This window comes from Vulpes vulpes, unplaced genomic scaffold (assembly GCF_048418805.1).
Source record: "Vulpes vulpes isolate BD-2025 unplaced genomic scaffold, VulVul3 u000000657, whole genome shotgun sequence".
In the NCBI taxonomy this organism is placed as follows: Eukaryota; Metazoa; Chordata; class Mammalia; order Carnivora; family Canidae; genus Vulpes; species Vulpes vulpes.
Window position 1 is genome coordinate 1,538,362 of NW_027325810.1, and position 20,707 is coordinate 1,559,068.

General features: G+C 47.9%; 1 protein-coding gene across 1 annotated transcript; it reads left to right on the forward strand.

Moving 5' to 3' along the window:
- Positions 1-1,826: 1,826 nt before the first annotated feature.
- Positions 1,827-20,471, forward strand: PCYOX1 (prenylcysteine oxidase 1). Its single transcript, XM_072746133.1, has 6 exons — positions 1,827-2,011; positions 2,871-3,077; positions 4,582-4,756; positions 15,899-16,110; positions 16,368-16,520; positions 17,120-20,471. The coding sequence occupies exons 1-6, from the start codon at positions 1,900-1,902 to the stop codon at positions 17,776-17,778; spliced, it is 1,518 nt and encodes a 505-aa protein (XP_072602234.1). The 5' UTR covers positions 1,827-1,899; the 3' UTR covers positions 17,779-20,471.
- The last annotated feature ends 236 nt before the right edge of the window (positions 20,472-20,707 follow it).

Sequence of the window (20,707 nt, forward strand, 5' to 3'; positions counted from 1 at the left end):
TATTGTCCAATGAGTGAATGCTCTTTGCCCTGGGTTTTACACTCCCTCTTTCCACATTCACTCTTTCTTTTTATCTGACTTATTTTCTTTCCATCCACGCTGTTCTTCATGTCCACATACGGGTTTTTTGTTTTGTTTTGTTTTCTTTCTTTGGGGGGGGGGAGGAGGGTGGAAGTGGGGTATTGTACTTGCAGAATGGGATCTTACGATGCTCATCACTCAGCGGCCAGGTTTTCTCACCTAAGGATACCAGGATAGTGTTGTGCCCAAGATTGTGAATCCGAGAAACCACCAAGGAGCCGACACCGATGCAAACACACGAGGTTTTATTTACAAGCTCAAGCTTGGGTCCAAGTGCACCCGACACAGCGGAGCAGGGACTTGGACCCCGAGACTAAGAGGCCTAGCAGCTTAGTGGCCCATGGGATACGCAGATAGTTGCACAGTCGTGTCGGTCCACACGCAGGTGGCCGATTGAATTACATCTTACCCTACAGCATGCATTTGAGCTGCCCTATTACCTTGGTCAGAATCGGCTGCAGTTTGGCGGGCACAAAGCAGGGTTACATTGTTATGAGCCGATGTCCGATTAGGGTGTGCCCAGAGGCCGGACTAGGGTGGGGCAGCGCCTTAAGCCATAAGCAGGTCATGTGGGGGTCATAGGGGAGGTGGCGGGGGCAGCACACAATGGGATCAGTCCTGCTCTGCTTGTCCAGGGGTAGGGGAGTTTTGTTAAATTTCCTGGGTCCCACAGGTAGATCCCACATTCTTTTTCATGTCTGCCTAAGGTTCTGGGTGTGATGCGGGCACCTTGCGTTTGTCCGTATCTGCCACTACTTTTCACCTGGGGTCACCCGTCAGTGGTCGCCCTCATTTTCGCTTTTACCGACCGCCCTTCACCCACTCATCTTCCGCCCGACAGTCCCCTGGTCACCCGGCAAGGGCCTGAGCTGTGTGCGTCCGCCCCCAGATGGGAGGGTCAGGGGGGCGCCGGAGAGGGGCGGGGCTTCACCTGAATACACGGGGCGGGGGGCAGGGAGCCTCCGCCTCTGGTGGGTCCCTAAGTAGCGCGCTTCGGGGCGGGACCGGCTTGGGGGCCCAGTGGGCCAGGCTCGGCGCTGGGGTGCGGGGGTGCGGGTACCCGGTGGTGGGGTGAGGGGCTGTTGGGGTGCGGGTGTGCAGGGGTGTTGGGAGTGAGGGGGTGCTGGGTGCGGGGTGTTGGGGGTGCGGGGATGGCGGGGTGCCGGGTGCGGGTGTGTGTGGGTGTTGGGTGGGGTGCGGGGGTGCTGGGTCGGGTATGGGGGTGCGGGGTGCGGGCGTGTGAGGCTGTTGGGTGGGGTGCGGGTGCCGGGGGCCGCGCCTGCTGAGGGAGGACTGCAAAGGGGCCGGGTGCTGGACCCGGGGTTGGACCTGGGCGGGCCTGGGGGCGGGGCTGACGCGAGGACCGAGGCGGGGCCTGTTGGGGCGGGGCCTGGAGGTCCCGGGGCGGGGCCTGTCGGGCGGACCTGGGCGGGCCTGGGGGCGGGGCCTGCCGGGGACGGGGCGGGCCTGGGGGCGGGGCCTGACGCGAGGACCGAGGCGGGGCCTGTTGGGGCGGGGCCTATCGGGGGCGGGGCCTGTCGGGCAGACCTGGGGGCGGGGCCTGCCGGGGACGGGGCGGGCCTGGGGGCGGGGCCTGACGCGAGGACCGAGGCGGGGCCTGTTGGGGCGGGGCCTGGAGGTCCCGGGGCGGGGCCTATCGGGGGCGGGGCCTGTCGGGCGGACCTGGGGGCGGGGCCTGCCGGGGACGGGGCGGGCCTGGGGGCGGGGCCTGCCGGGGCGGGGCGTGCGGAGCGCGCAGACTCGCGGCCGCGGGCGGAGCGTGGGGCGCCGCCGGCCGACCGCCGCGCTCCGGGAGCCATGGGGCTCGCAGCTGGGGAGCTCGTCTGGGCGCCCGTGGGGCTGGGGCTGCTGCTGTGCAGCTGGGGGTGCCCCGGGAGCGCCGAGCTGCGGGCGCCGCCGGAGAAGATCGGTAGGGGGCCGGGGGCGGCGCGGAGGGGGCGCGGGGGGGGGGCGGGAGGGGCGCGGGGGGGGCGCGGGGGCGCGCTGGCACCAGGCCCGGCCGGGCGGCGCGCGGTGTCCTCCGCCTAGGTCACGGCCTCGGGGCGGCTGCGGGGCTCCTTGGGGGGGGCGCGCCTCGCTGTGCGGGTGACGGGCGCGCGGTCCCGGCGGGGGCTGCGCGGAGCCCCGCTCCCGGTCACCCTCCGTCACCCCCGATCACCCCGGTCACGCCCCGTCACGCCCCGTCACCCCCCGTCACCCCCCATCGCCCCCCGTCGCCCCCCATCACCCGGCCCGCGCCGCCGAGCTCCGCCTGCTCGCCCCGCGCTTGCCCTGCGGCCCCTGCACCGCGGAAACCAGACGCTCCGGAGTGTGGTCCGGCCTGGGCGCGTCGGGCTTGCTCTTCCTACTCCCCGGAGCCCTGTGCTGTGGGGCCGCGAGCGCATCCGTGGGGCCGAGCCGGGACCAGTCTCGGCAAAAATGGCGGCTTCTGCGTGTGAGATGCCGCGGAGGGCCCAGGCCCGCGGGGGGGGGGACGGGCCGGGGGCGCCTGCGCCGAGCCCTGCGGGAGCCCTGGGGACCTGCCCCGCCTGAGGTCAGCCTGTGCCCAGCGCCCCGCGGCAGCGCCCAGCGCCCAGCGCCCAGCCCGCCGCCTCCCAGCCCTTCCTCGCAGCTGCCCCCTCTGCGGGCTCCCCTGCAGGGTGACCCGAGCGCCGAGCCCCGAGCCCCGAGCCCCGAGCCCCGAGCCCCGAGCCCCACCTGTTCCTCAGAACCAAGACCCCACGGAGCTGCGCAGGATGGAAAGAAACTTCCTTTCCCCCCACCCATAGCGATTATTGGAGCTGGGATCGGGGGCACTTCAGCAGCCTATTACCTGCGGCAGAAGTTTGGGCAAGACGTGAAGATCGATGTGTTGGAAAGAGGAGAGGTGGGAGGCCGCCTGGCCACGGTGACCGTGCGAGGGCAGGAGTACGAGGCCGGAGGCTCCGTCATCCACCCCTTAAACCTGCACATGAAGCGATTCGTCAAGGACCTGGGTATGTAACGTCTAGAGCCAGGCAGCTCTCTGCGTGGCCCTCCGTGGAAGGTTCATCAGATAGGGAACCGGAAGTCCTGCTAGTTGTCTGTTTTGCAGGGAAGGTGGCAAAACTGTTTTCCCCACTGCTGCTAGCGATTAGTGCAGCTCCGTTGGGAGCCGCTGTCTCAGAGCCACTTGGCGGTAACGGGACACCGGCTATCTGTAGCTTCAGTTATCTGGAATTACAGGCTGGGGCTGCTGCTCTTAGTTCTCAGAGCCCTGGGTTCATGTTGAAGAAGCAAAGAATGCTGTGACTTCGCAGAGACCTTGCGTGCTCGTTTTACAGCTGGGAAACTGAGGCCCAGGTATGGGTGCAGACATGTGCTCCTGCGTGCACACGTCTGCACCCGCACTTGTGCCTGGAACCTGGGCCACCTGACTGCTCCCCTGCCAGCAGAGGAGCTGGGCAGGCTGCAGGGCAGTCGGGCAGGCCTCTGCAGGCCCTTTGCTCAGGGAATATGGTGTAATTTTTGCCTCCTTCCAGTTATCTGAAATGAGCAAAATAGGATTCGCACAGGAATGGGGATGCCTCCTTTCCTTTTGCTGCCTGCACATCTCATGGATGCTTCCTGGGCCTCTTTCCTCCATGAGGGCCACTGGATGCCAGGAACAGTTTGTGCGGCAGATATTCACATCTGACGTTTCTGTTTTTTTGTTTTGTTCTTTTTCAAGATTTTTTATTTATTTATTCGTGGGAGACACAGAGAGACAGAGAGGCAGAGCAGAGGCAGAGGAAGAAGCAGGCTCCACGCAGGGAGCCCGATGTGGGACTCGATCCCAGGTCTCCAGGATCGGGGCCTGGGCTGAAGGCAGCGCTAAACCGCTGAGCCACCCGGGCTGCCCTGCCCTGTTTTGTTCTTTTTTTTTATTTTTTAATTTTTTAATTTTTAATTTTTAATTTTTTTCCTGTTTTGTTCTTTTAAGTTGAATTCAGTTGGTATTCTGACCTTTTCGTTTTCCTTGGACTTTTTAGTCTTTTTTTTTTTTTTTTTTAGTCTTTTTCAAATAAAAATAGCCAGTCTGATTTTGAAATATCTGCATGGGGATCCCTGGGTGGCGCAGTGGTTTAGCGCCTGTCTTTGGCCCAGGGCGCGATCCTGGAGACCCGGGATCGAATCCCACATCGGGCTCCCGGTGCATGGAGCCTGCTTCTCCCTCTGCCTGTGTCTCTGCCTCTCTCTCTCTCTGTGTGACTATCATAAATAAATAAATAAAAATTAAAAAAAAAAAAATGAAATATCTGCATGACCATCTGACCAGTCTTTTAGAGATCTGCTTTAGGACGGTATAGTGAATGAATACGGTGTCACACACTGTTCTAAAGATAGAGCTTTAACAGAACTGGGGGAAGCCCGGAATTCACACACTCTATAGAGGGCTCGTCATGGCTTAGATGACACTTTCTTTCATTTGCTCGACAGAGAAACCACTGAGTTTAGCTAACCCTTTCTCTGTCTCTGCAGGTCTGTCTACTGTCCAGAGCTCTGGCGGCCTAATGGGGGTGTATAATGGAGAGACTCTGGTGTTTGAGGAGAGCAGCTGGTTTATAATGAACATGATTAAACTAATTTGGCACTATGGATTTCAGTCCCTCCGGATGCACATGTGGGTAGAAGATATATTGGACAAGTTTATGAGGTAATTTCTCCCCCTTCCGTTTACCCTACGATCTTTCGGTTAGATGATCTTTAGGAATTTTAGTTTCTTGAAACAGTTCTCCACCTAATTGTAAGGTCTGTTTGTCAGATTGTTCGGTAAATGGTTTGTATAAAATACGCAGACCATTTATATCCACTTGAAAATTGAAAGAGTACTTAATTTTTGCTCTTGAAAATGTGTTTTGCGGTTTATTTAGTTTTTGCCACACACACTTAAATGCTCTACAGGTGTTAACTCCTTCACTTCTTAAGACAGCTCTCTCAGGTACTGTTAGTAGCTTCTTACAGATGTAGAAGGTGGAGGCGTAGAGGTTTCAACTGCGCAAGAACACTCACCTTGTAAGTGGTGGAGCTGGACTTCCCACTCTAGAGCATGCTGGCTCTACAGTTCTCTCTTTCTCTCTCTTTTTAAAGGTTTTATTTATTTATTTGAGATAGCACGAGTGGGCGCAGCAGAGGGAGAGGGAGAGAAGCAGACTCCCCGCTGAGCAGGGAGTCTCACAAGGGGCTCGAACCCAGGACCCCGGGATCATGACCTGAGCTGAAGGTAGACACTTAACTGACTGAACCACCCAGGCGCCCCCGAGTTCTCACTCTTAATCTCTGCACCGAGCTGGTGCTGTTTAGGCGAATGACGTCATATGTATAGGAGCTCGTAGAAAGGATCATAAGACTTAAATGAGATAAGATATTTGATTTGATTTAGTGAATTGTGACCTGATGTTTCAGCGAGCCAGTAGTCTGAGGCAGAGTATCAGTTCTGTGCCCCAGGAATTGAAATCGAGGTACTAAATTCCAGCACCGTTCCAGTTAGAATACAGGTGCCACTTTTTCTTTGTTTTTCTGTATTTTCAAATTTTTCTGTGTGTGTTGCTATGGTAATTGGGAAAAATAACATAAAATAACAAGTCTAGCTTTGGAAGATGCAGGCTTTTTTTTTTTTTTTTTTTTTTTTTTTTTAAATTTTTTATTTATTTATTTATGATAGTCACAGAGAGAGAGAGAGAGGCAGAGACATAGGCAGAGGGAAAAGCAGGCCCCATGCACCGGGAGCCCGATGTGGGATTCGATCCCGGGTCTCCAGGATCGCGCCCTGGGCCAAAGGCAGGCACCAAACCGCTGCGCCACCCAGGGATCCCCAGGCTTTTTTTTTTTTTAAAGGCTATTGGCATGTGCTAATTTTTATGCTGGTTTACAATTTTAGATGCTGGAGAAATTGAATTTGTAAGTGCTAATGATATTTCATTTACTGTGAGTTTCTATGTAGTAAAATAATTGTTAAAAAGTTAAAATTCTATGTGATATGTGACCACGTATTGACAAGGACAGGTGTAAGGATTGAGGAGGATAAATATAGTCTAGTTTTTGTGACTTATGGTAATTTGGGATTTCTCTTTTTAAACATCCTTGTTAGGTCAGTTCCTCAAACACTTTCCCAGTGGGCACATTAAAGTCAGCTACAGTACAGATTGTTTTAGTCATTCATTCATTTTTTCATTTATCAAATATTGACTGACTTTTAGGGGCCAGGCACTATTCTGGATCCTGAGGATGTAGAATCTAGAATATGTCCCTGTACTCAAAGAATATACATTCTAATAGACAAGCAATAAACCAATAACTAAGAAATATGTAGAATTTGCGTAGATATAGCCAGTCACTTTGTCAAGAAGGTAGGTGGCATGTAGCTGCATGCTCAGCAGGAAAATCAGGTTCAGATGGCATCAGATACAGCCCTGCGTGTGTGTAAGTTTTATTACCAGTAGCTTGCCTGACATGTAGAGAATTGCCCTGTGAGAGATTAAAAAATTACTTTTCAAGTGATTTTTGGATACTGTAGAACTGTGAAAAATATGTAGGGATGGGATACAGATTCTTCTTTTTTTTTCTTTTTCTTTTTCTTTTTTTTTTTTTTTCCCCAGTAAACTCTACGCCCAATGTGGGGCTTGGACTCTCGACCCCAGAGATTAAGAGTCACATGCTCTATGGACTGAGCCAGTCAGGTGCCCCAGGATTATACTATTTTTTATTTTAAATTTTTTTTTTTAAAATTTTTATTTATGATAGTCACAGAGAGAGAGAGAGAGAGGCAGAGACACAGGCAGAGGGAGAAGCAGGCTCCATGCACTGGGAGCCCGACGTGGGACTCGATCCCGGGTCTCCAGGATCGCGCCCTGGGCCAAAGGCAGGCGCCAAACCGCTGCGCCACCCAGGGATCCCACTATTTTTTATTTTAAAGTTTATATTTTTAGTAATCTCTACACCCAGTGTGGGGCTTGAACTCAACAACCCTGAGATCAAGTGTCACATATTCTTCTGACTGAATCAGCCAAGTGCCCCCATTTTTGATTTTAGAAAACAGTTCCCCTACTTTATGGGATTATTGCCTCCCGTTGGTCTGTCTTTGATATTTGATTATACAGCACGGATCCTTATGTTGTTCAAAGGGCCACACACCCTACATTTCTGTTTCAATAAATCAAGAACATAAAACTCTTATTTTGATAATTTTATCAGATCCTATGAGAAAGTTGGAGAGAATGCTGGTATTGAGCCAGCTTGTGCCAGTGGTTAAAGTAGTTAAACACTGCTGGACGAGGGACATAGCTGTTGCCCTGTGTGACGCCATCCTCCCTTTCTGCCTCCTCTCCAAACCCCCTCCCCTGCCCCCAGTAGGGAATCTTGGCTCAGTTCCAGTGCTGTCATCCGTCTACTTTCTGTTTAATGCTGTACCAACTGTTAAATAAATAAATAAATGACTCTTGAGTAATAAGGGGGGTTAGGGTGCCAATCCCTGCATAGTTGAAAATCTGAGTATAACATTGACTCCTTCAAGACTTAACTGCTCATAGCCTGCTGTTGACAGGAAGACTTACTATGAACATACACAGTGAAGGAACACATGTTTTGTATGTTTATTTTTATTTTTAAATTAAAAAAATTTTTTTGTTAAAGATTTTATTTATTTATTCATGAGAGAGACAGAGAGAGAGAGAGACAGGCAGAGGGAGAAGCAGGCTCCCTGCAGGGGAGCCCAATGCAGGACTTGATCCCAGGACCCCAGGATCACTCCCTGAGCTGAAGGCAGACGCTCAACCACTGAGCCCCCGGGCGTCCCACATGTTTTGTATGTTACGTCTCATTCTTACAGTAAAGTAAGCGGGAGAGGAGAAAATGTTATTAAGAAAATTATAAGGAAGAGAAAATACAATTGTGGTACTCCACTGTATTTATCTGAAAACAAAAACAAAACCAGAACCTACTTGGACCTGTGCAGCTCAAACCTGGGTTATTCAAGGGTCAGCTCTGTTGGTAATATCACCCCGTGTTGGAGATACTCTGGGGTGTTGCAGAAATCAGAAGTGGGAACTACAGAGGCTGCCAAAGAGCAGTCTGGACCTACAGATTCCCCTGCATTTCAGTAAAGCAGTAGTTCTCAACCCTGGCTGCACATTGGAATCACGTGGGAATCTTTTTTTTTTTTTTTTTTTAAGATTTTATTTATTTTAGAGAGAGAGAGAGAGAGCGAGAGAGCCCGTGCACGCCTGCATGCACGTGGGGTAGGCAGAGGGAGATAATCTCAAGCAGATGCTCCGCGGAGTGCACAGCCCGTTTCGGGTCTCAGTCTCACAACCCCAGGATCACGACCTGAGCTAAAACCAAGACCTTGACACTCTCCTGAGTGAGCCACCCAGGTGCAGTGGGATGACTTCTGGTTATTTAGGTGGGCCCAGTGTCATCAGAAGAGTCCTTACAGGAGGGGGGTGGAAGGATAGAATGAGTAGTAGGAAATGTGAGGATGGAAGCAAGAGGTTGGGGGGATGCTAGGAAGGTGCCACAGGTCAAGGAATGCAGGTGATTTATAAAAACTGAAAAAGGCAAGAAAGTGAATTCTTCCTTGAGCTTCCAGAAGGACCAGCCTTGCTGACACCTTGACTCTATGACCCAGTGAGATTGACTTTGGTTTTCCAACCTGCAGGCCCATGAGATAATACATTTGTGTTGTTTAAGCCCCTTAGTTTGTGGTAATTTGTTACAGTAGCAACTGGAAGCTAATGTACCTCCTGATTCACCTCCCTGCTTTGGCCCGTGTGCCACCACTGTCTGTTTTCAGCCTGGCAGCCAAAGAGGTGTTTTTAAAATCTATGAGTCATCATTACTTCTCCACTCAGAAACTTTCAGTGGCAAAATAGAAGCACCCTACGAGCCAGCCATTGCACTACGAGGTATTTATCCAAAGGATACAAAAGTGCTGGTTCCGAGGGGCACCTGCACCTACTAATAGCAGCACTGTCAGCAATAGGCACATCATGGGGAGAGCCCCAATGTCCATCGGCAGGTGAATGGATAAAGATGTGGGGGTGTGTGTATGTATATATCCTCTACCTCTCTATGTAGTGGAATGTTACTCAGACATCAAAAAAATGAAATATAGCCACTTGCAGCAATGTGGATGGAACTAGAAGGTATTATACTAACAGAAATAAAAAAAGACAAATATCATGATTCCACTCATAGAATTTAAGAAACAAAACAGATGAATATAGGGGAGAGAAAGGAAAAATAGAATGAGATAAAAAGAGAGCGGGAGGCAAACCATAAGAGGCTTTATAGTTAACAAAACAAACTGAGGGGTGCTGGTGGGAGGTGAATGGGGGGATGACCTAAGTGGGTGATGCGTATTAAAAAGGGCAATTACTGGGACGAGCACCAAGGTAGTCATATGTAAGTGATGAGTCACTAAATTGTCCTGAAACCAATACTACACTATATGTTAACTAGAATTTAAATTAGAAAAGTAAACTTTCAGTGGCCCTCGATTTCATGCGAGTAACGGCCAAAATCTGCACAGTGGCGTGGAAGACCTGACAGGACATAGGTAATCCTATCTCCTGATTGTTTATTTCCTCTTTATTAGGGGCCGAATGATGCCCACCCCCTTCACGTGTTGAAGCCCTGAGCCCCTGTACCTCAGAGTGACTGCATTTGGAGATGGGGTTTTTAATGAGGCGATTAAGTTATAGCGAGGCCTTTAGGGTGGGCCCTGTTGGATGTGGCCGGCGGCCTTATAAGAATAAGAGAGAAGAGCACAGAGGAGACACCAGGGACGTGGGGGATGTGAGCAGGATCCCGGGGGGACACGACGGCCAGGTGGCCACGGTATGCCAAGGAGACGGGGTCGGTGCTGGGGTTTCAGCCTCGCGGCGGGGAGTGCCTTCCCGTTGCTGCGGGCCGTGTTCCCCAGCCGGCCACTGGCCCCCCGTGTTGGTGTGGGGCGTGGGCGCCGTCTTCACCCCGAGTTAGGGCCCGCTCCCCCGGGGCTGCCGGCCCCTGTGGGCAGGTGCGCGTGGTTAGAGCTGATAGGACTTCCCCACACCCCAACCCTCTTATCGTCGTGTCGTGTCCTTCTGTGCCTCTGGTAACAGCTTTGGTCTTCAAGGCTCCGTTCTCTGCTACTCCTGGGGCCAGCTGTCGTTCGGTTACCGTTTGTGTCGCGTATCTTTTTCCATCTTTTTGCTTCCAACTGATTTCTATCTGAATCTGAAATGTATTTCTTTTTTTTTTTTTTTTTAAGATTTTATTTATTCATGAGAGACAGAGAGAGGAAGAGACACAGGCAGAGGGAGAAGCAGGCTCCATGCAGGGAGCCTGACGTGGGATTCAATCCCGGGTCTCCAGGATCACACCCTGGGCTGAAGGCGGGCGCTGAACCGCTGAGCCACCTGGGCTGCCCAAAAGGATCTAGTCTTTTAGCAACTTTGAAAATATATTATTGTTGGCTGTAATCACTGTGCTGTGAATTAGATCTCCAGAACACATCTTCTAATTGCTGCCTTCTTTTGATTTTTAAAAATTCATTTATTTCAGAGAGAGGGAGAGTGCATGTGTGCACACACGTGCGTGTGGGAGAGTTTGAGCATAAGTTGGCAGGGGTGGGGGGCAGAGAGAGAGAGAATCTTCAAGCAGACTCTCTACTGAGCAGGGAGCCTGACTCAGGGCTCCATCCCATGACCCATGAGATCATGACCTGAGCTGAAATCTGAGTCAGACGCTCAACTGACTGAGCCAACCAGGTGCCCCTGCCTTCTTTTGTTTTAAAGATGTATTTTCAGGTGCACCTGAGTGGCTTAGTGGTTGGGCATCTATCTTCAGCCCAGGGCATGATCCTGGAGAGCCAGGATCAAGTCCCACATCGGGCTCCTTGCATGGAGCCTGCTTCTCCCTCAGCCTGGGTCTCTGCCCCTCTCTCTCTCTGTGTCTCTCATGAATAAATAAGTAAATAAATAAATTAATTAAATCTTAAAAAAAATTTTTTTCTCGTGTGCAGTTTATTTTTTTATTTGTTTTTCTAGTGTGCAGTTTTAATTCTCTTATTTCTTCTAGTATATATTTTTGGTTATCTTTTTTCTTTTCTTTTTTTTTTTTTTAAAGATTTTATTTATTTATTCATGAGAATACACAGAGAGGAGAGAGAAGCAGAGACACAGGCAGAGGGAGAGGCAGGCTCCATGCAGGGAGCCCGATGTGGGACTCGATCCCGGGTCTCCAGGATCACGCCCTGGGCTGAAGGTGGCGCCAAACCGCTGAGCCACCGGGGCTGCCCGGTTATCTTTTTTCTTTTTCTTTTTTTTTCTTTTTTCTTGAGAGAGACAGTGTGTGTACACGTGAGCAGGGGAGGGCTGGGGAGAGGAGAGAATCTTTAAAATAATGTTAATGTTGTATTAATACCAACCACACTATCCTTTGTACTGTTGTCATACAAGTTATCCTTATATGTTACAGAGAGTTTTCTTTGTAACATGTTTTCTCCTTAGTTTTCTTATTTTATTTTATTTTATTTTATTTTATTTTATTTTATTTTATTTTATTTTATTTTATTTTATTATTTTATTTTTATTTTTATTTTTATTCATTTATTTTATTTTATTTTATTTTTTAAATTCATGAGAGACACACAGAGAGAGGCAGAAACACAGGCAGAGGGAGAAGCAGGCTCCATGCAGGGAGCCTGACATGGGACTTGATCCCAGGACTGCAGGATCACGCCCTGGGCCAAAGGCAGGCACCAAAACGCAGAGCCACCCAGGCATCCCGGTCATTAGTTTTCTAATTACTGTGTTATGCACTTGTTTTTTAAGTAAGATAGGAGAAAAGAATGGTAAACATACATACCTTTATATTTACTGATACAGTTACCTTTACCAGTGTTCTTCATTTCCTGATGATTTGAGTTTCTGTCTAGTGTATTTCAGCCTGAAGGTCTTTCTCTAAACTAATTTCTTGTAGAGAAGGCCTAGCAGTATTGGATTCTGTGTTTTTGTTTACGTAGGATTATTTTAATCTCTCTTCATTTTTGAAGGATAGTTTTGCTGGATATAGAACACTTGGTTGATAGACTTTTCTTTCAGCATTTTGAATATGTCATCCACTACATTCTGCCTTTATGGTTTCTGAGTAGTCGTCTGCTGTTAATCTTATTAAAGTTCCCTTTTTCTGGATTAGTTACTTTTGTCTTGTTGCTTTCAGTATTCTTTATCTTTCCAGTCTATTATATATTTGGGTGTGAATCTTTTAAATTTATCCTGCTTAGATTTAGCTTCCTGGACATGCAGGTTAATGTTTTCTTTCAAATGTAGTAAGTTTGGCCAGATTTGAAGTTTCTAGAAGTTTGGCCATTATTTCTTCAAGTATTTTTTTGTCCACCCCACCCTTTTTTCCTGCCTCTCCTTCTACATTCCCATTATGTGTATGTGGATATGCTTTATATCGTCCCACAGTTCTCTGATACTCTGCTCATTTTTATCTATTTTCTTTGTTTCTCAGAGTGTATAATTTCAGTTTACATGTATCTTTAAGTTCATTGATTTTTCTGCTATTTCAAATCTGCTATGGAGCCTCTCTAGGAAATTTTCAATTTCAGATATGATACTTTTCAACTCTAGAATTAAAAAAAATAGTTCGAGTCTTGATATTTGGGGAGACATTGTTCACATAGTTGCTCTAGTACTTTATTATTATTATTTTTAAAGATTTTATTTATTTACTCATGAGAGACACAAAGAGAGAGGCAGAGACACAGGCAGAGGGAGAGGCAGGCTCCATGCAGGGAGCCCGACGTGGGACTCGATCCCGGGACCCCGGGGTCGGGGTCACGCCCTGCGCTGGAGGCAGACGCTCCACCACTGAGCCACGCAGGCGCCCCAGTAGCTGTGATTTTAAATTGCCAGTGATTACTTTGGGACAGATGCCCTGGGGATGGGCTGTTTGTAGGGAGCAAGCTCTGAATCAGGTCTGTAGAGACAAGCCCCGAGGGTAGAGCTTTTCAGTGAGCTGCCAGCTAGGTCCAATGACACTTCCCTGGGGTGGGCACTGGAGGATCTGCAGACCTGTCCTACCCTCTTCGGTGGCTGCCAGGTTGCGGGCTTCACAGGTGTTACGGTTGCAAGTGCTGGTTTGGAAGGCTACCTTGCTGGCAAGTGGGGACGGGGATAAGGTGTAGGTTAAGATGCCACAGGGCTCATTGTTCCTACTGAGATTCAGCCATTTCTCTGGAGAAAATACTCCTGGGATTTTGACAAGTCTTTGGCTTATTTTCAGTGTTGCGAAAGTTGATGTTGACTTTTGCCAGTGTTCCTTGCTCCACTCTTCCAGAAGTGTTTCATGTCTCACTGCCCGCCCCCCCATCTGACTGTGCCTCCTCCTGCTGTCCTGGATCTGCGTGAGCTGCACTGGCCTCATGGTTCTCTGAGCACACCAGGCCTGCTTTGTCGTCAGGTTCTTGCACTGCTCTTACCTCTATCTGAAATATTGTCTCCTCTGGATACTGCAGCGCTCACCTCCTTCAGGTCTCTGCTCAGATGTTCTCTTCTTAGTGCGGCCTTCTTTGACCATTCTGTTTTTGGGGACCATCTTATTTATAGAGTTGAGACTCTGGCAACTCTAAGCTTTCTCAGGCTTTTTTATTTTCTCCTTAACATTTATTATCCTCTAAACTTCTAAATAATTTACTCACATTAATTTTTTTACTACCTGTTTCCCCAACTAGAACACTAGCTCCATCAGGGATTTTTTTCTCTGTTGTGTTGACCTCTGTATTGTTGGCACCTGGAATACCTGGCTCACAGTTCATGCTCCATAAATATTTGTTTAAGGAATAAATGTTAATGGTTATCCAAATGTAGTTTAAAAAGGAAAAAAAAAAAAGAGGCACCTGGGTGGCTCAGTCAGTTGTGTTTGCCTTTGGCTCCAGTCCTGATCCGGTCTGATCCGCAGTCCTGAGCTGGAGCCCCCTCTGCAGCAGCCCTCCCTGCCCGGTGGGGAGACTGCTTTCCCTCCTCCTCCACCCGTCCACCTCGTTGCTTGTGGTCTCATTCACTCTCCTTGTCTCTGTCAAATAAATAAATAAAATCTTTTAAAAAATTAGAAAAAAAAAGGGCTGGAAAGCAGCTTGATTCATAGAAATACACATCTAGCTTTTTAGCAAATATGTACCAACGCAACTAGTATTGTAAAACAGCTGCAGGGCTCACTGTTCATACGGCCTCCGTTGTCTCAGGTTTAGGAGGCCTTTGCTGGAGGCTTGAGTGGGGCAGGGTCGCAGGCAGGAGGTGGCGCGGACTCATTTCTCTGATACGCTGTATGTCACTTAATTGGCTACTGTTTTGTCTTGCTGACCCTTAGCCAAAGGTCAGTCTATATTTTATGAGATATTCAGTCTATTTCCTAAAGAACTCAGTGTTTTCGTTCTCTGCTTTTTAAAACTCCTGAGGGACTAAAAACCATTTGATATGGTTGAAGGAGTTATTTTAGTTTCTCAGTTTGGGCACTGATATGTTTTCCCCACAAAAATGTATTCAGTGCTTTGGATACTGCTCTGTTAGTAGGTAATACTGAAGCGGCTGTGGCACTGTCCCTGCTCAAAATTACAACCGGGAGAGAAGAAAGTTGGTGTACACCCCCCCCCCCCCCCCCGGATCACTGATAGAGATCCGTCTCTGGCATTATTTTTTTCTTTGCTTCATATACTGACCTGCGTATGTGCCTTATTACTTGTCACCAACGGCAAGCACGTGGAGGGAAAGGAGTCATATCGTTCTCAATTTTTTTTATCACTTGCAACTTGAAAAATTACATATTGAATTACTGCATGGATATTTCTTTAAGTCCATGAAGTTCAGGAAAATGTCAGGTGGTATTTTCTAAAAATTAAGCAATAGTTGGGCAACTTTGCAGGGGAGGTGGGGCTCAAGCTCCAAGTGTATTGTAGCTGGAGAGGAGGTGGTGCAGCGTGGGGGAGCCATGCGCAGCATGTTCAGGGGTCAGTGAGCGGGTCAGGCATGTTCACGTGGAGGGTGGGTGTGTGGTTGAGGCCGGGGGGCAGCTGGTGCTGGAGACTTGTACTTGTCACGGGGCCTTTAGGCCCTCTTACTTGTTTCTCTATTTGTAGTTAAACTTGAGTTAGACTCTGAAAGGAGGAGTTAGACTTGAGTTAGACTCTGAAATTCCCCGAAGGTCAGGAGTTTATGTAGTAAGCAGCAATAAGTTGTTTTTGCATAACTCAGTAAGGACTAGAGATGTATTTTAGGGTTTCTGGGAGACTCATAAATGTTTCAAAAAAAAAAGAAACCGGAGAGAGGTAGATCAGTTATTCATCTGAGTTGTTTGAATATAAATCCCGAGTTAAGATCTGGGAAATGATGAAGTAGCAAGAGATGTTGGGAAGACTGGAAAGACTGCCAGTGTTTTCTTCTTTGGTGGGAGAAGCAGAAGTGAAAATATTGAAGTCTGAAATTAAATGAGCTGAGGGTGGCGTGTCGGATGCTAGGAGGGACCCGACCCCCCAGCCTACACTTCGGTTGGATGGGGGTGGGTGGGGAGGGCCTCGTCTGGTGGCAGGGTACGTTAGACCTTAGACGTGTCTGACCGCTGCTGGGGGGGACACGCGGAATGAGAACAGGACGTAGGACACGGCGACTCCTTCAAGGTGAGGCGGTGACCTGTTGATGCAGAAGAGGCGGTGGGGGGCCTGGGGGTGGGGGTTCCGGGCCGGGGCAGCCCGAGGAGCGCGCTGCCGATTGCACGCCGAGTCTTGCTGGGGCCTAGTGGCCACTCTCTCCCACAGGATCTACCGCTACCAGTCCCACGACTACGCCTTCAGCAGCGTCGAGAGGCTGCTGCACTCCCTAGGCGGGGACGAGTTCCTGGGAATGCTTAACCGGACACTCCTGGAAACGCTGCAGAAAGCAGGCTTCTCTGAGAAGTTCCTCGATGAGATTGTCGCGCCCGTCATGCGGGTCAATTACGGGCAAAGCATGAACATCAACGGCTTTGTGGGTAAGTCGAGGCCTGACTTGGGGCCAGGACGTGGGGACGCGTACCTGCTCTGAAACCCCAGTCGGGTCTCACGTCATGCCTGGGTGGGTCTGTGCCGTTGCAGTGGGGAGAGGCCTTAGCCTCCAGAGATTTTGCCCCCAGGGGTGCTTGGCAATGTCTGGCGAGCTTTGGAGCAGAGCTCCCCTAAGTTGGGAAGAGAACGGGCAGGGACCTTTCCTCGAGTGACAACTAAAATGCACTTTTCCCGCCCCGGACAGGCGCAGTGTCCATGTCCTGTGCGGATTCCGGCCTGTGGGCAGTGCAAGGTGGCAATAAGCTGGTTTGTTCAGGGCTCCTCCGGGCCTCCCGAAGCAACCTCATAGCTGGCTCAGTTCTGTACATAGAGGAGAAAACAAGGACCAAGCACACAGGTGAGCCTGAAATTTTGGTGTTCCTGATTTGCCCTCTGGAAAATCATTGTTCAGAGAGAAAAGCCACTCTCCTGTCGTCTCCCAGTTCCAAATGATGGGGTTACACAGATATTCCCAGATGTGCCAAGTACAGAAGCATGTCTCCCTCGATTTAAAAATAGTCTCATTTTTGGGCAGCCCGGGGCTCAGCGGTTTAGCACCGCCTTCAGCCTCGGGTCTGATCCTGGAGACCCGGGATCAAGTCCCCCATCGGGCTCCCCGCATGGAGCCTGCTTCTCCCTCTGCCTGTGTCTCTGCCTCTCTCTTTCTCTCTGTGTCTCTCACGAATAAATAAAATCTTTAAAAAAATAAAAATAAAAATAGTCTGATTCTTAAAAGTATGATTCCATATTTTGTACTTCTTGACAAGGTATTATTTCTCTTCCAGTAGAAAACTGGCCTCAATTTGGCAGTTATATTAAAAGGGTAAAACTTTTGATTCTTTAGAATTCTCTAACTATCTTATACCTTATCAACTTATTAAGGTAATAAAATTATTTATTTTATTATATAAAGGTGTATAGTATGCTAGAAATACTAAAATGTGTGCTTTCCTCTAGGAAATCCTGCAAAGATGTATGAAGTCACCTACCAAAGTGGATCTGAGACCCGTTCAGACTTCTACGACATTGTCTTGGTGGCCACTCCATTGAATCGAAAAATGTCCAATATAACTTTCCTCAACTTTGATCCTCCAATTGAGGAATTCCATCAGTATTACCAACATATAGTGACAACTTTAATTAAGGGGCAGTTGAATTCAACTCTTTTTAGCTCTAGAGCCTTAGACAAATTCGATCTCAGTACAATCTTAACCACCGATAATTCAGATTTGTTCATTAACAGCATTGGGATTGTGTCCTCTGTAACAGAAAATGACCGTCCTCAACCATTAGGAGATAGGGGATACGTTTGGAAGATCTTTTCCCAAGAAATTCTCACTAAAGAACAAATACTAAAGCTCTTTTTGTCCTATGATTATGCCGTGAAGCAGCCCTGGCTTGCGTACCCTCACTATAGGCCTCCAGAGAAATGCCCCTCCATCATTCTCCATGACAGACTTTACTACCTCAACGGCATCGAGTGCGCAGCGAGCGCCATGGAGATGAGTGCCATTGCGGCCCACAATGCCGCGCTGCTCGCCTATCACCGCTGGAATGGCCGCACGGACATGATCGACCAGGAGGACTTATATGAGAAGCTCAAAACTGAGCTATGAGAGAACAGTCACCTTTCCCCCGTCCTGGTTCCAAATGGAGTCTCTGGCAAAAAAGAAAACAATCTGAGCAGGAAGGATTTTTGAATCATGTTTTGCCATAAATTAGTCTGTTTAACAAAAGTAAACCCAGTGAGTTAAGAGGAAATACAAGTTTCTGATGAAGTGGGAAGGTGTTAACTACTCCATTCATGCCCTCTCCAAAATTTCCTGACTCTCTTAGTACCCATCACAGTATGGAGTCGCCTGGAGATTGTTAAACACGTGGGTTCTCCAGCTCCTCTGGAGATTCTGATTTACTAGGTCCGGGGAGGGGGGGGGGGGGCGCTGGAATTTGAGTAAAACCTTAGAGCATTTAAAGCTGAGCACTTGAAGAATTTAGTGGGGGACTAGTTCACTTGTGCTTCACAGCGGTCAGTGACCTTCGTCACGTGCTTAAGACTACTCTGGGAACTGGTCATATGCCTGGCTTTAGTTAATTTATACCTTTTTGTCAAAGTAGATGTGCCCATGCCAGAAGCCTTGACTTTCTGAATGTTCTTTTAATTGTTGATTTTGATTTTAATTTGATTTTATTAGGGGTGAGATTCAGAAGCCTTAGTAGATTAACTTTGTCCCACAAAAATCCCAAGTAAAATGAAAGCAAATACATAGGCGATTGATTTAAGAGATTGGCATTCAATCATCGAATCCTCACCTAGGGAGCTTTAACAATGATCGATAGACTACCCCCTCCCCCACCCTGCAACCGGAGATTCTGATTTAACGGACTGAGGATAGGACCTCAGCATTGTAGCTAAAAAGTCCCTAAGGTGCAACCTGGGTTGGGAATCACTGATGTGGGGGTTTAAGACATCTCCAAAGGGGTTTCAGTGCCTTAAAAGTCCCAGGAAACCTAATCCATTATCAAAGCAGATTCATTTTGTGGAGGACTCCTCTCGACAAGAACTCTAGTAGTGATCTTGACAGTAAGCACGGTCCGTCTGACAACAGGCAACTTGGATTATTCCAGAGCAGTGGACACTGGAGTACGAGACTCCGAATCCCACACTTGATCAAATCCAGCAAATGTCCAAACTGTTAAATGCTTCTAAAACTAGCATTTGGGGTGAGAAAATGATTGCTGAAATCTTGTTTCTAAGGCAGTTCTCAACTTTGGCTGCACACGGAATAACCTCTAATATCTTAAAGCTCAAGTGATTCTAATACAGAACCAGTTCTGTATCAGATAAAGAGATCCTGAATGGCTGTCCTTACAGTCAGTCATTAGGAGGACGGAACTGAGTAAAAGCTTGTGAATTCTAAAAGTAACTGTAACAAAGTTAACACCTATTGTTGGAAAAGAAAAAGTCCGTAAGATTATTGCAGTAGCTACTTTAGCAAAATGGTGTAAGAAAACAGATTCTTAAAATGATTACTACAGTTGTGAATATTAATATGCTGATAAAACTGCCAAAAATACGTTTGATGTAAAGGCAGGGATTAAAATTACACTTTGTCAAAGGATCAGCTTTTTAAAAATTTTATTCTTCACAAGTATGTTAAGAAGCAGTCACATTTTTCCTTTTGTGGTTTTAATGAGGACAGTGTTGTAGAGAATGTAATACTGTGTTCTCTGTATGCTAAAGATTGGTAAATAAAAATTGGTAATGAAAATTTCTATCACTCACAGACTTTTGCAATGGGATATATTATTTACTTACAATAACACCAATTTAAGATGTTGCCATTATATCAGACCTACCTATTCTAAGTTTTTTTAAGTTTTCCATCAGGGCACCTGCAACAGCTTCAGGGCAAAACAGATGATCGGGCAGAATAGATTTAATGGATATAGGATTAAAGATTTTTTTTTTTTTTATTGGAAGAAAATTACTATCAGAGCCTGTTACTTCAGTAGACCACGCTATTCATCTTTGTACAGAAGAGACTGGTAAAAATTATGCAGGAGCTGACTGAAAACCAGTTCTACTCCAGTGGTTCTCCAACTTGGATATGCATCGGAATCCCCTGGAGTGCTCTTAAAATACTGCTGGGCCCCACCCCAGAGTGTGCTTTCAGTGCGTTTGCAGTGGTAGATGGAAATATGCCATGGAATATCTCAGTATCTGAATTTCCTAGGTGATGGTCTAGGAGCTGCACTTAGGAAAACCGGTTCTGTAACTTACTCCGTGTGGTTGCAAAAAATAACGCCAGTCGACACCAGTGAAGATTTAAAGAGCCGCCGGAGAAGAATGGAATAAAAATGTACTGGACCTGACATCCACTCTCCTCACTGTGATGACGCTGGTTTGGTCCCTCTCCCTATTCTCTGGCTGTAATGTTTTAGAGACACGCGTAAGCCATCCATTGCGTTGTTTTCCAAGTACCTTGCACGTTCATCTGTGTATACCTCATTCTCTGCAGTTTTAAAGTGGTTCAAGATTTCTGGCTTTCTCACCAGATCACAAAAAGTACAGGCATAAGCATTTGCTTTGTAGATTTCTTGAGGTTAGGCTGATGATTCAACCATTTGTAATTTATCTTTCATCTGAGTTTGTGTGCCATAAAATGTGTGACCTAGGTAAAGTATTGTGGACAGCGTTACCACCCTGTATACTCCAAAGAACCAGAGTACACTGGAACGTTTTTTCTAGAGTTCTATTCTTGTATTCTAAATTCCCCATTTATGTTCAAAATAAACCACCGTGTTATTACTTCCTGTGTTTTTTCAATTGCCCTGTACTTGGAATGTAGATGTACTTGGAGAAAGTCTGTACCTCAAAGCTACTATAACGGGCTTTGAAAATTAGTTAACGTTTCAGAAAAAAACCTTGTAGGTCTGCAGGTTAAAAGATGGAAAAAAGGTATCTTTTGTCATGCTTCATATTTAATCAGATTTTCCTATACTAGTGCATAAAAGCCTTGGACCAAATCAGTCTCAACCAGGAAC